Source organism: Fusarium oxysporum, chromosome 12, assembly GCF_000149955.1.
Source record: "Fusarium oxysporum f. sp. lycopersici 4287 chromosome 12, whole genome shotgun sequence".
NCBI lineage: Eukaryota > Fungi > Ascomycota > Sordariomycetes > Hypocreales > Nectriaceae > Fusarium > Fusarium oxysporum.
In genome coordinates this window covers 2,033,208-2,047,382 of record NC_030997.1, presented here as the reverse complement: position 1 = coordinate 2,047,382, position 14,175 = coordinate 2,033,208, and the positions used below count along the sequence as shown (strand labels likewise).

Sequence of the window (14,175 nt, the reverse complement as noted above, 5' to 3'; positions counted from 1 at the left end):
GGGCGGCTCAAGGTTCGTAATCTGGGCGGTAGTATATCTTCAGAGCTTCTACGGTTTTTGACACTTGAACAGCCGTAGGATTCTTTTTCGGGCCCATGTCCATGCAGGAACCAAATTTCTAAGTCATTAACATAACACAATATGCAAAAAATAATTGATCCGATTATGCTGAGTCAAGAGTCAAGTAATTTTTCTGCCCAAAACCCGTGCCCGGCATCAGGGCAGCTGCACAAGCATGATGGTGAGCTCACGCAACATGGCATAGGAATGATGCTGGCCTGAAATAACGCCGTGAGTCATGATCTATCCTGCTATATTGGTCGCATCTCCATCGTTCAATGCCGGCTTGAGCTCTCCGTTTGAACGCCTGTTGTGCTCCTCTTCCATGCTGTCTTTGTTATCGGGAAATGATCACACCTGGTCCCTGTTGAAGTCCGTGTTGGTGAGCGTGCAGTTCACGATAGGAACCCCGGTTGAATTGTTGGCTACCTTGGCTGTCCGGCGCTCTCTACGGTTACAAGCTCGGCTCGGAAGATGCTCCTCAACCTGAATGTCTCGCCCTCCAAGGTGCACGAACTTGGCTTTATGATGCCGACGGCGTTAAATGCACGTTTACAGAGAGACCAGGGCGAATAATCCATTGACGAACAAGGGGATGAACGAATGGGCTAACTTCTCCATGCCGTTGAGCTGAGTCCACTGAGTTTGCAGAAAGCTCGCTATGGCAATCAGCAAGATAGAGCCCAAAATCTATTTCGGCGACCCCAGGTCCAAGTAACTCATGGGATACAGTGAGAGCAGGTTTATCATCCGGCGCCAGCCGGATATACTGGTAGCTCACGAACTCGAATGACAACGTGTCGCGAAGAATGTGCAGAGCGTACTGCCTGTGATCATCCCCGCGACTTCGGCGACGTGATCATCATGAGGATTTACGCCGTTCAGAAAGGCTAGAAGCTGGAAATGCTCTATCAGAGTCACAAGACGCTCCTGAGCTAGATTATTCGCGTTGTCATATGGAAGGTTCAGGCACTCAGCTAAGAAGAAGCTGGTGGAGCCGTTGTCCATCTTGACGCCGGATATGATACCCGAAGGTGAAGACGTGACTGAACTTGGCCTCTGTTTTGCCTAAGATGTAGACCAAGCACTTGCTATTTCCGCCCCCGATTTACAGAAGGCGGCAAACTGGGCGTTGAAGATTACTCGCCCGCCATCTTCAATGCTTCATGGTTCAACTCCCTGTATCACCATTGCGAGTAGCGACGCCGTACTCTCTCACCTGGGCACTATCTCTACTCTGTTGTGAGCTTTTATCACGGTTTATATCACTCCAGACCCGTAACGCGGAGAGGGCTTTCCTGAAACTGTAATCCAGTCATGCGAATAATATGCCTTCGAACATTTCTCTTTTGTTAAGTAGACTTTTTTACATATCAAGAGGAAAAGAGTGTTGCTGGATGGACCTTTTCTTATTACAGGTTCTGAATTTAAACAGACTAAGAAACAGCAAGTATAGACACAGGGCCAAAGACTCATCTCTTGCAAAGTATAAAAAAGATACTCAGAGATTTTAATTTCATCAAGCTAATACTAAATACACCAGCGAAAATAATCGCCTAAATAACTGAAATCTTTTTACCTTAATCTTTTCAAATCTATACCCACGGAATAACTGCAGATAAACCACCATAGACAACCTATATCCCAATAACCCAAGTTACCCGTGGGTAAATCATTGACTCCAGAGTGGACACCCTTGCCAAATACCTACCTGCCAAAAGTGCATTGCCCACGAGAGCTGAAAATGTTGAAGTATTCGTATGTGGAACGAGCTGTAATTGTTTAAGAGATTTGGTCTGAGCAATGCGATAAAACAGATCGACTAGATTGAAAGACAGGTCAGTGACCTTCCCCAATATCTGTCTATGATGTACCCCTAGAGTCCAGCTTTAGAAATTTAAGAGGCCACGATAACTCCATGCGAAATAACGCTAAGCTTGATTAAAGTCTTTTCTGGTTTGGCGGCTGGATCGGGAGTTTCGAGGCGACTGAATCTGACTCGGGCTTTCCTAAAGCGCCCAACATCACGCTTTTATACTTATGTTCAAAAAACAGAACACCATCATTGCCTATTTCCGGACAATGCTTCATAAGATACGCTCTGCAATCGTTCCCCATCCTTGGCTCGGTAAGTTCGAGGTAGCATAAGTATAGCAACACATTAGCATACCCCGTCAAGGTGAGCAAACTCGGTGCTAGATCCGTGACAATCAACACGAACACTTGAAATTCGACTAATGAATCAGTCAAATACAAGTTCCTGTAACGACACTTCAAAGGGACGAATAATCTGTCCACTTTCATCCACTTATACAAATCCCCACAGCCAGAGCCGCCGTCGTCTTCAAAGTCAGGAATAGTATACGCATGACGGTCATGTCAACCGGTGGTTCCGATGATACACCAAGCCAGAACACGACCGCCGCATTTCTCAATTTCGCTGAAGTCGGGGTTGATGCCCATTATCGCAGGATCTCGGGGTACATCTGATTCTCCCTTTTTGCGGTATTACTCGAAGATGACGGATGGATTGTCATTTATCATTCGAAGGAAAATGTCATTATCCATCTTCCGAACACAAACGTCGCCTAAATGGGTGTGCCTTTCATCTATGAAAGGACGCCAACGGCACTTGAGCCCTTTCACCTTGAGCGTCTCTACCAAGGTCTTCTTGGTTCTGCTCAGGAATTCGTAGAGCTCAAGTAGACCTGCTATACGTGGCTTCACTTTCATCTTGTTCCATGGATTTTGCAGTCCCTCGCGGGCAGTATCCGGAATTGGCTGGCCGCAGGCCAGGTCGCAGTAGTCCAGTCGCCGTTCGTTGACACGCGGAACAGATACAATACAATAAAGAAACACAAAGCGCATGGTGATCAATTCCTCATACAGTTATTAGTGTTACAGAACAACGGGACCTTGGAAATTATGTACATTTGAACCATCGAACAGGCTGAAGGCATCAGAGTAGATTGCAATTTCCCATTATTGAACAGGTCACCTTATTATAGAACATTGAGGGACGGATAGGTGAACAATCAATAATCGAGCCTGTTTCTCAAATTATTTCACCGCACTGTTTGTTTCGGTTCGACAGGGAGAAAACCTAGTTCTTATTACTCGGTAACTTATCATACGCGATAGAAACTTCCTCAATATTAAGCTTAATTGCCTCTTTGTCCCTAAAAACATATAAGATTCGTGTTTTCTTGCGTTACTAGGCTTTATTCTATGTTCTAGGTTTTATGTTATCTGTAATCACTGTTTGAGGCTGTCATTCTTATGCATCACGGGTTTTCTTTTGTTCTCGGCCTTGACGGGACAAAGCTTCAACCTCGCTCTCCTCCTTGATCTTAGTGGGGCTCAGCTTGGCGGCTGGCAGAAGTACATCTGTCTACTGATCCAAGGTGGCTGTACTTGCCTCAGGCATTGCATCAGAGCAGTACACAACAAGACTTCGCTATCACCCTTGCTATAAACGGTGCAGCCAATATTCCTTTCATGTTTTACAACAGGGAGCTGGTAGAGAAAGATATTGTGTTACTTAGGCAAAGCTCATTGTGAAATACGAGCCAGATAAGCGCTTATGATATGATATGACTGTCCGTAAAGCGAGCTGCCAAATTAGGCTAGCCCGGTGATAATTATATCAACAAAACGCCCCGAGTCTGATGAGCTTACGGATATACGGCATCGCTTACACGGGAATTGCAGATCCTCCATTGCTGATCTGATCCTTTCTTTCTCACCTCTGGAATTTATGAAGTACCAAGCTCGGGAAGTTTCTTCACCTGCTACACATGTTTTGTCCCCTCGTTGTTTGGCTTCCTTTACGTGACTCACTTCTTTACCAGTATGTCTGCCATGGAAGACGAAGTCTTCTCCGTCTACGGTCTCTGGTCGAAGCGCCTGATGATAGTATCTGTGTCGCTATTCGCACTCCTCGGCACCATGGCCACTAGCATGTACTATCCCGCCCTACCCACCGTAGCTAGCGATCTTGGCGTATCTATCACAGACGTCAACCTATCAGTAACAACCTTTATGGTAGAGTGGCTCCGTCATTGGCTCCCGCCCGCCCAGTATGCTTATGTTGACCCAGATCCTCCAAGGCATCGCTCCCACTTTTGTCGGCAGTTTCTCAGACTCCAGTGGCCGCCGCCTCGCTTACATCGCGTGTTTCACGATTTTTCTCATCGCCAATATTGTCCTGGCACTACAGAACACTTACGCTGGATTGCTTGCGCTGCGATGTGTTCAAAGTGCTGGCGCTGGTGGATTGATTCCTCTCGCCAGTGGTGTTATTGCAGATATTGTCGAGCCGGCTGAGCGGGGTTCCTATATGGCCTGGGCTACCGTTGCTCCTGTTCTTGGTCCTGCTCTGGCACCTGTGCTAGGGGGCGTCTTGACTCGGTATCTTGGGTGGCATTCCATTTTTTGGTTTCTGGCTATTGCATGCATCGTGCTTGGAGTCTTGTTTCTCTTCTTCTTTCCCGAGACTAACCGTAAGCTTGTTGGCAATGGATCGCGTGTGCCGCCGAGTCTCAGTCAACCGTTCTACTTCTTCTTCACGCAGAAGAGCAGACAGCAGCAGGGAGATTCTGTGAAGCGGAAGCCTATTTCCTTTCCCAACCCCTTCTCTATCTTGAAGGTCATGCTGGATAAGGAGGGGGCGGTGGTCCTTGCGGGCAATGGCGTCATCAACATAGTGATTGCTGGCGTCAATACTGGGCTTCCGCCGCTTATGAAAAGTCTGTATGGTCTTTCTGAGGTGCAAACATCACTTTGCTTCCTGGCCTTTGGTGTTGGTAGTGCTGTCTGTACTGTCATCACAGGCCGACTCATGGACAGGGCCTACCGGAACACAGCTGCTAAGCATAACATCCCACTTAAACTCGCCCGTCGCGACCCAAATATGCCCGTAGAGCACGCCCGCCTACAAGTTACATGGCCACACATCGCCGCCGCTATTGCGAGTCTTGTTGGGTATGGATGGACGCTTAACAAACCCACCCATCTAGCTGGGCCCATGGTGCTCCTCTTCGTCATTGGCTATACTTCCACCGCCGTGGCGCAAGCTCTGAACGCTCTTATGGTAGATCTCTTCCCGCAAGACGCAGCTACCGCAAGCGCGGCCAACAACTTGATACGCTGCGGCCTGGGCGCTGCCATAACTGCCGCTATCCAACCTTTGACCGACGCAGTTGAGCCTGGTTGGACATACACCATCTGTGCAGGCTTTCTCTTGATTATTGTTCCCTTTTTCATCGCGTTGACTCGCTTTGGACCAGGTTGGCGGGCGGACCGCATGAAGCGAGACACCACGGACCAGGGGGAGGGGAGGAATATTGTGCAAGTCATAGAAAGTAGAGAAGCGAAGGCTGCTTGAAGCTGATTGGTATAAGTCACAGGATTCCCCGCAGCATACGAGGTGAGGTGGAGATGGTGCTGCAGAAGGTAAATTGATAGAGATAGTATGCTCGGTACATCGAAAGGGGCCTCTTGATCTGGCTTACGCTCCTGCTGAATTATCCTTGCTTACCGCATGAATGTCGTCTCATTGGTTCCTCGTTCCATTGACAAGCGGTGATGAAAAACGGAGGTATCATCCAAGTCTCTCATCTTGGGGGCTGAGAGACAAGGCATGACAATATATCACATGTATTACGGATGGCGAAGCTCACATTAACAAGGACTATAATGACCCATCTCTGCGGGTGGCGATGATGATCTGCAGAATAGAAAATTAAAACATCGTAAAGGCCCTCGCCAGCTCAAACTCTTTAATCGGGGTGCTAGGCTTGCGCGTAATAGCTACATAATAAATGTCACCGGACTGAGGGTAAAGATGACGCAGAGATGAAAGGGCTCGAGTGACCCTGGGGTATAGATTCCACATTTCTTCGAGCCAATGGCAATCAAAAGCACATCCGGTAGAAGCGGAGTCTGAATGGCTATGTTTGACCATGAAGCTGTCATCTGACAGAGTGAGATCCTACGTCAACACCAAGTAGCGCGATGAGCCTGGCCCTGATCAACTTGCAACGCAACATGTTGAGAGTCAGGACGATGAATTTGAAAATGACAGGTGATTTGCTTGGAAGGAACGACTTATCATCAACTCATCGTCTAAATCTGCTCGACCGAAAAGCGGTTAGACTGTCTATGAGGATAATCTAGGGGTATGCAACACAACAAAGCCTCCGGAACCAGTATGTCAATGACATAGGTCATCGCAATCTTTCTCGCATATGAAAAGTTTTCTTGCACTCATTTCGCATTATATATTTCTTCAAGTTTTCGACATGGAATGATTCAAGCTTTCAGGTCGTCACCCTCTCTATCCAGTTAATTCTCCCAGTTGCCAATTAAACAGGGCCATAAATCACGTAAAACTACTAGTCCTTATAATCACAGTATTGAAGGAATCTCCTGTTGCTACTCTCACAAATTCATTCCATCTGTAAACCTCGGTTCCTTAGCCCCGCGATCATGATGTCATGTGCTTATCTTATTGGTTGCGTGAGCCTCGGCTAATCATTTAGATCCACTTTCCGCTACCCTACATATGCGCTGCTTCCTGACATTGCTGGTTGCGGCTCATCCCATCTATCCTATCTCTTGGTCATCTATAGCAATGAGTAACACGGAGATCTTGGCAGTATCCAGCCAAATCGAGTCCCACGAGCTCCGCGCCTGGCCAGCATCATCATCGCGAGTAACAATCTCTGAACATGCCATTCAAACCCCCGAGATGGGGATACCTACTGAAAATGAGCACGAGATATCTCAACTAGCGCCTGTAGATGGGGGCATTGCAGCGTGGCGACTCCTCGGCGCAGCGTTCGTATTTGAGACTCTGCTATGGGGTACATCGCTCTTCCTTCATATAATAGTCGCAATTGACAGTGTTTAGGGTTTCCCTTGTCCTTTGGTGTGTTCCAGGACTACTACTCGAGGATCCCAGCTTTTTCCAGCAGTCCGTACATCGGTGTTGTCGGCACAATAGCCTCTGGCCTCGGCTATATAGGAGCCCCGTTCATCATGCCATTTATCCAGAAACACCAAAGATGGCGACGGCAAATGATCTGGGTTGGTTGTAAGTCGTCAATCTCAGTATGACTTCTCGACTAACATTAAGTTTGAATAGGGCCTATTTGTATCGGCGGACTCGTGGCTGGTTCCTTTGCGAACACGCTCGAGACTCTTATCCTCACGCAAGGTGTCGCTTATGGTATCGGGTTTCTGATCCTTTACTACCCTATTCTCATGATGGTCAATGAGTACTGGATAGCTCGTCGCGGAATAGCTTACGGATTACTCTGTGGTGCGTCTGGTGTTTCTGGTGCTGTAATGCCGTTTGTCGTGCAGGCTCTCTTGTCAACTTACGGCTATCAGACAACACTCCGCGCTGTTGCTGTTGGCCTAGCTGTTCTAACAGGACCTCTGATCCCATTCCTTGATGGTCGTTTACCGCCTTCCGCGCACGTCAACACGCCCAAGACGAACTGGTCCTTCTTCAAAAGCCCTCTCTTCTGGCTATACTCTGTATCCAACCTATTCCAGGGCTTTGGATACTTCTTCCCCTCGTTGTACCTCCCGTCTTTCGCGACGTCCCTTGACCTCGGCGAAAGATCTGGGCCTATACTTCTCGCCGTCATGAGCGTATCCCAGGTTGCAGGACAATTTGTCTTCGGCTATCTCTCAGACCGGAAGCTACCACTTGATGTTCTTGCTTGTAGCTCTACCCTCGTCGCTGCCGTCACGACTCTCACTATGTGGAGACTGGCAGGCTCTTTTCCTGTCCTGATCGGTTTTACCATCCTATATGGTTTCTTTGGGGCCGGCTTCACTGCTATCTGGGCGAGGATGAGCACGACTATCACGGATGACGTGACCGCTGCCCCCATTGTCTTTGGGCTGCTTAACTTTGGCAAAGGTGTTGGCAACGTGCTTGCGGGTCCTATTGGTGGTCTACTGGTTTACAACAGCAGCTCCCTACAGCACTCGTCTGCTGCTGAGTCTCTGATCCCGTCGTCATATCGCTGGGTCATTATCTTTACTGGGTCCTGTATGTTCGCGAGCACGTCTGCCATTTTCTTTCGACATGTAAGACGGCTATTTGGAAGGATTGTTTTGCTTAGTACCGAGCTTCTTAGAAAATAGTTAATGACTTTGCTCTTTTTATAGAATCGTCATTTCGATCAAGTGAGCAATACTCATCGTGACTCTCGGTGAGGTCAGAATGATAGGAAGTACAGAAATGACAAATAAGTATCGCTCTCATCATCCTCCTTTTGACATTCAAAGAACTATCCTTCCGACGAATGAACGAGTTCAAGCGGGATCTTTGACTCACTCGTAGGATAGAAAAACTAAATAACCATGATAAAAGCCCGTTCCTCAAGGACTTTAAACCCGTTGACAAAGCCTGTCCTAACTTTGTTGGCTATCGAGAAATTCGCTCTTCCGTGGATCTATCAGTTGTACTCAGGATGAAGCACTTAATACACCTCCTAAAGTGTTCGATCTCTGAATGAACCGTCATTTGACTTATGGTGAACGTAGATGAAGTTGGAGCAATATCCAAGGCCTTGTTCAATGTAGTGTGGCCGAAAACGACACTTACCTATAACTACGTATTCGAGTATAAATGCACAATCACTAGAACAGTACATAAATTGCAACTCGACAATTGGTTTAGCGGCGTATAATGTATTTTCTGAACATCTCAGTCGGATCTGTTATTGACCCCATGGTCACAAGTATCGCTTCGCTCGTCTCGAGGTTGCTCAGCTGTTCACACGTTGAACGCCCATTCAAAACGCTTTCGAAGCTGTTCTCAGAACATCAAGCACAAAATAAACTCTCCTCAATCCTCGGTATAAATATCCCTCCTATTCTCCTACAGATAGCCATTTCCTCATCCCTCAATTCAGTACATCCAATCCCTTCTTCGCCTATTCCCACTTACTTCACCAACCAAACAAAGATCACTAATATGGAAAACGCCCGATAGCAGACCAACAAGATGAAACCTTCCGACATCAAGAGTTAGACTAAGAGTCCCACTAGCTTTGGGCGAGATAATAACACTCTCGACGAAGCCCTTCTCTGCGACGATGATTAGAAAACTGCATTAGAAGAACCCATCGCAGGCGGGGATGCAATGGTTTCTGTTGATACTAAGCGGTATGCCCCTTTTCTGAGATGGAAGGCTTTGGTGACTTAACAGGCTTGGATAGTGATAGTAGTGATAGAGTATTATCGGGGATGGGAAGGAGGGAGGGAGAGGTAGGTAGACGGGGTTCTTCAGAAGGGTAAATAGAGGTAGTTTTAAGCCATTTAGATAGCCAGAAATCTATATTAGATTTCTAAGGCAGAGGGCGTCTAATTTTAATTATTATTAATAGTAATATTAATAGAGGATTAATAGGATTTATTATTCACTATTGTTATTATTTTATCTTTTATAGGATATAGGATTATAAACAGGTAAGAAATAGCAGGTCGGAAGAGATAAGGGTAAGGGTTATTATATTAAATAGGAGGAGGGGAGGAGATACAAGGGTTAAAGAGGTAACTAATCATAAGAGAGGAATACTAAAAGGGGAGATATTTATAATGCTGTAAATAATTAGATACTAAGAAGTGGGTCAAAGGAGTATAAATGGAGGAGATATGAAGGCTTAATGGTTTAAGGGGTTTAGGTGTGCATAGACACCTAAACCTAGGTTAGGTAGATCCAGCATATAAAAATGGCAAGTTTACCAGTAGGCTTATAAAGATTTTAGGGTTTATAGTATAGAGACCCCAAAGATATATAACTTTTAACCCTAACTAGGACCTATTTAGGGTGTGTTTTGACTCCAATAAAGACGGTAAAGATAGTAACAGTGATGGTGATGATGTTGGAAGTGGGCAAGAAGAGGATGAGAATTATGATGATTGACAGGAATCAAGAAGTCAAGAGGGGACTCTGATATTTAACAGGAGTAGGACTCGATCACATATGCGATAGGGACTGTGGTCTGCATCACCAGAGTTTAGACGAATCACACATAATGTGAAAGTGGGGCCTGGATCACATGCGATAGTGGGGCTCAATCTCACCTGTAATAGACAAACCCAACCCTAACACAGTATAAAAGAGTTTCGGTTCTAGAAAGTTCAGGAAGGGACTACAACTGTTTGGCTTTAATTTTCCACATCTTACACTTTGTAGGCGATAGTGTTCATCATCCTCTCAATCAGCGACGGTGCCCACCCTGTGCTTGAGGCCAACGAGTCAAATGTCCCAGCCCAATGCTAAACAAGGTCGCAGGCAGATTCGTATTCGTGTAAGGATTGAGCCCGGGAATGAAACACTGTTGTCCATTCAAATTTGCTCAAAGTACGAACACGAACACGCGGAGGAAATAGAATAGCAAGTAGGCGATAGTGGTGCATTTCTAGACTGTGGGTATCCAGCCATTCCATGTAGTCCGCGCGGCATGGGGTACTGCCACCGAGCTTTCTGAAACAAAGCAGAGTTCTCGACGGCATGACAGATCTAACTTTGCGGACACAAGAAAAGTGAAGTCCACGACACCTTGTCACTCAGCTCATAGCAAGTAACGTGCCATAGACGAATGTGTGGGAACTAATGGTGCGTACAATCAACGTTGTCGCCTCCGCAAAACAAAAAACCACTTTATAGCTTTCCCGATTCCCTGCAGAATCTCCTTGAACTCGAGCGCTTGCAACACCGCACCCCTGACCGATGTCTGAGGTTTGGCAGACCACTTGGTGCCCTCAGACCAGATTGAGTCGCAGTGAGAGTCTGCGGTATTTAGCCCCTGATACTCGCCTTCTGATTGATCCATTCGTCCAAGTGCTTCTGAACCCTCGTTACCACAAGTCTGGCTGTTTTGGTATGGACGATACGGGAAGGCATAGAGGTGGAGAATGGACGCGAATGCCATCTCTATACAGAGCAGCGTATTTGGAATACCGACAGCCCAAGATGGGTAGGATATGTATTCGCTGGGCTTGACAGGTCCCCCAGGCTTAGTGATAAAACTGAAGACAAACTACAAAGGATAAAGTATCAGTATTGTTCCGCTAGAGGGTGCCTTTGATTCTCAAACAAATTTGACAGACATACTGATTGGATATAGAACACCATGATAACTAGCTTGATAGCTAGAAACTTTAACATGGGTTGATGTTCAGCAATTCGGTGACGGATTTCCTTGTAAAACTGGAGCAGGCACATCATGGCTGAAACTAAGGACATCATCTCAATCACCATCACCTCCGCGAGTCAGCATGATAAGTATGAGTAAATAGTTTCAAGAGCTCATACCCAGATCTTAGCATGTGAAGCGTTGTTTGACTCTTCACAATACACACCTGCAGCTTCAGTGGTGCATTTGACAAGCGCTCCAAGAAACTTGACAATGCAAAATTGCAGTATACCAACGCAGATGGTCTAAGCAGAGAGCAATTAGTATGCTCCAAAAAGGCAAAAGTTATATACACAATAATATGCAAAACTCACGTTGAACCATCTTTGGCCATCTGAAGCCTTCCCTGTCCTGTTGCCAAAGCAATAGGCAACTAAACGAATAGGGGGTATCCAGGGCTTTGGCTGAAGTCCAGCAAGATCAGCCTGCAAAGAAGTCATGTTGACGTGCAGAAGTTGACAGAGAAGTAGAAAGAAGGCGGCGATAACAAGCGATTCGTAGAACTCGTAGGTAGCGGCGATGTAAATGTGATGTCGGTAGAAGAGTATACTGCAGACGCATGCAATGGAATACACAGGCACCATGAAGAGTATTCGAATTACTCTATGGGGGGTTGGTCAGTCAGTAATGGTAAGGCAATTTGTGATGCGTTAGAACTCACTGTCTCTGCTGCGAAGGCTTGGTGAAACTTTGTGCATGCTTGTAGATCAGGTAGGCCGAGACTAGGCATGCCACAAAACACGATAAAGCAGCGATAAGAATGAGAAGACCATGAGTCGTTAGTCCGATGCTCAAGTCCTGTTCATCTACTAAAAGAAGTTAGTGGGTCGACCTCGCGCTATGGTGAATCGGGACACACTATCAACATCAAGAGGATGCTCTTTGCATTTCGCCATGGTTCGGTGAATTCGCTTGGAGGATAATTGGGAGTCAATAGAATTGGTAAGGCACAGGTGGGGGCAATAAAGTTGTTTGATTACAGTATGTCTAAAACGTAAGAATGCTGTTGGGCCAAGCTTACATATGTTTTCAAGCTCAGGTTATGGATATACATTGTTGAAATCAAAATAATCACTTGAAACGCCGGCTTGGCTGAGACTTGCACTGCCGCGCGGCAAAGCTCAGTCTCACGGAAAATGAACTCGTGTCATGAGCTGTTTCGAGAAGATCTGCGACATGATTTGTCTGCTACAATTTCCGTGTGGTCCGCTAGAATTGTCGTATCATTCGCCTTGGGCCAAGCAGCCCGAGCGACATTTGGAGGGGGAGGGGGTTGATTGGCTCTCAATACGAGACCCTTGTCTATCATGGATACATCCTTGTATGACGAGTACAGGGCCTGATTCATAGTCCAACATCCCGCTCAACGGGACATATTTAAAGTTTAGGCGAGGTTTTTAGTTCTATTATGGTTCAAGGATAGTATACGTCAAATTCTTAGAAATTGCCCTCTCATAACCTTTAGAATATAATACTGGATTTCCAATATCGTAACATTTCCAGTACCTCAAGCATTCAACGTGTTGCACGTCTGCACTTTGAAAAGTATTATCGTTGAGGCTTTGCTCAAGAGTATTCAACAGAATCACAGGACTCACCAGATGTATAAATAGTTTCAAGTGGAAAGACAGCACCGAGAAGTGGATTACTTCTTACAAGAAGTGTGCGGACTGGTATTTACTAGGCACAAATCGAACTCACCGGAGATAAACGCCAGGATTCTCCGTCTCAAAGTGGACTTGGCGCATCTCTATCAATCATCACAGAAATGCCGATCACGACGTCGACAACTGAAATCGGAGATATTTGCTGCAGGCTTGGGCCATGTTGAAATCAGTCGCTGAGGAGATTTGGACGCCACTATCGTATCGGGCATTTTGAAATGCCGACGAGTCACGGGAAGAAACAAGTGGTGATACTCCGTTTGGGCGGTGCTTCGTATAGGCTCGGTTGTGTCAACACCTAAGGAAGAATAAGAGCCCCTTTATAAGAAGGCGTTATTTTATAGTATTAAAAGGGTTTAAAGCCTAAACGTTAAAGATTACCTCTCTTAGTACTAGAATAGCTAATGTAAAGGAGGAAGTTAGCTGGTTACGCGGAGGCAAGAAGGAAAAAGCAATACTAAACCCTAATAAGAAATTTATAATACTAGCAGAGGCTCTAGCAGCTAGTGATACTATATTAGAGCTAAACAAAGCTATTAAAAGGGCGGATATTATTGAGGATGTGATCGAGGTGGGAGGGATAGAAGAGGATAAGAGGTTAAATTCAGGGAAGCAAGGATTATGTGTTATATATACCTACATAGGCCATAAGGTTAAAAGGCCTAGAAAATATTAAAATAGATTTAATTTTAATATGAATTCTAGAGATAAACTTATTTTTATTATTTTTATTATGGTTTTCCTTTAAGGTTTAAAGAAGTGCATTATGTATAGGGAAATTCTTTTTTTTTCTGACTGCTAGATGGGTATGACCGGCAGGTGAGTACTGCATGTTAGGATATACCTTTATCAGAAATTACTACAGGGCTGGCTATGAGTAGAGAGGTGCCTGTTGGGGGTATTAAGCATGGAAATAGCTCGAGTATATATACGGCTCCGATCTAAGAGGTCTTGTAAATGATCTGGGTGAGGTCCTGCGTGGCAGCGATTATAGATAGTTTAGCTTAGCACGTCATGTGCCCTAGTAGGGGACTTTTCGGGGCTGATGGCCCCCCAGACGAAAAACAAATAAAGGATGTTTGACGTTCACGGGGGAGAAATCTGGAACAGGGTCGTTGTCCGTAGTGGGCTAAATTAGCGTGATAGCCTGTCAAAGCTTATGAGCTAAGAAGGACCAGGGTCTCGTATTCCTGACCAATAGGAAGCGGGCTGATACAGAAAACCTT

General features: G+C 45.9%; 5 protein-coding genes across 6 annotated transcripts; 2 read left to right on the top strand and 3 right to left on the bottom strand.

The window, feature by feature from the left end:
* Positions 1–612: 612 nt before the first annotated feature.
* Positions 613–1,068, bottom strand: FOXG_21630 (uncharacterized protein; the record flags this gene model as incomplete). The annotated part of the gene is made up of 2 exons (XM_018401976.1): positions 613–719; positions 885–1,068. 2 exons carry the CDS (start codon positions 1,066–1,068, stop codon positions 613–615), a joined length of 291 nt encoding a protein of 96 aa, XP_018254390.1.
* Positions 1,069–2,568: 1,500 nt separating this feature from the next.
* FOXG_21629 (uncharacterized protein) lies at positions 2,569–2,928 on the bottom strand (the record flags this gene model as incomplete). Its single annotated transcript, XM_018401975.1, has 1 exon — positions 2,569–2,928. One exon carries the CDS (start codon positions 2,926–2,928, stop codon positions 2,569–2,571), a length of 360 nt encoding a protein of 119 aa, XP_018254389.1.
* An 880-nt stretch (positions 2,929–3,808) lies between these two features.
* FOXG_14752 (uncharacterized protein) lies at positions 3,809–5,768 on the top strand. Its single transcript, XM_018394814.1, has 2 exons — positions 3,809–4,104; positions 4,160–5,768. Exons 1-2 carry the CDS (start codon positions 3,913–3,915, stop codon positions 5,444–5,446), a joined length of 1,479 nt encoding a protein of 492 aa, XP_018254388.1. The 5' UTR covers positions 3,809–3,912; the 3' UTR covers positions 5,447–5,768.
* Positions 5,769–6,663: 895 nt separating this feature from the next.
* FOXG_14751 (uncharacterized protein) lies at positions 6,664–8,359 on the top strand. 2 transcript variants are annotated; one of them, XM_018394812.1, is made up of 3 exons: positions 6,664–6,926; positions 6,974–7,156; positions 7,208–8,359. In XM_018394812.1, exons 1-3 carry the CDS (start codon positions 6,695–6,697, stop codon positions 8,221–8,223), a joined length of 1,431 nt encoding a protein of 476 aa, XP_018254386.1. In that variant the 5' UTR covers positions 6,664–6,694; the 3' UTR covers positions 8,224–8,359. The 2 variants fall into 2 exon arrangements, with proteins under 2 accessions (XP_018254386.1, XP_018254387.1); XM_018394813.1 differs by having other exon boundaries at positions 6,664–7,156.
* Positions 8,360–10,686: 2,327 nt separating this feature from the next.
* On the bottom strand, positions 10,687–12,256 carry FOXG_14750 (uncharacterized protein). The gene is made up of 6 exons (XM_018394811.1): positions 12,145–12,256; positions 11,947–12,094; positions 11,600–11,888; positions 11,405–11,530; positions 11,204–11,353; positions 10,687–11,129 (listed from the first exon to the last, which is right to left on the bottom strand). Exons 1-6 carry the CDS (start codon positions 12,179–12,181, stop codon positions 10,716–10,718), a joined length of 1,164 nt encoding a protein of 387 aa, XP_018254385.1. The 5' UTR covers positions 12,182–12,256; the 3' UTR covers positions 10,687–10,715.
* Positions 12,257–14,175: the final 1,919 nt, after the last annotated feature.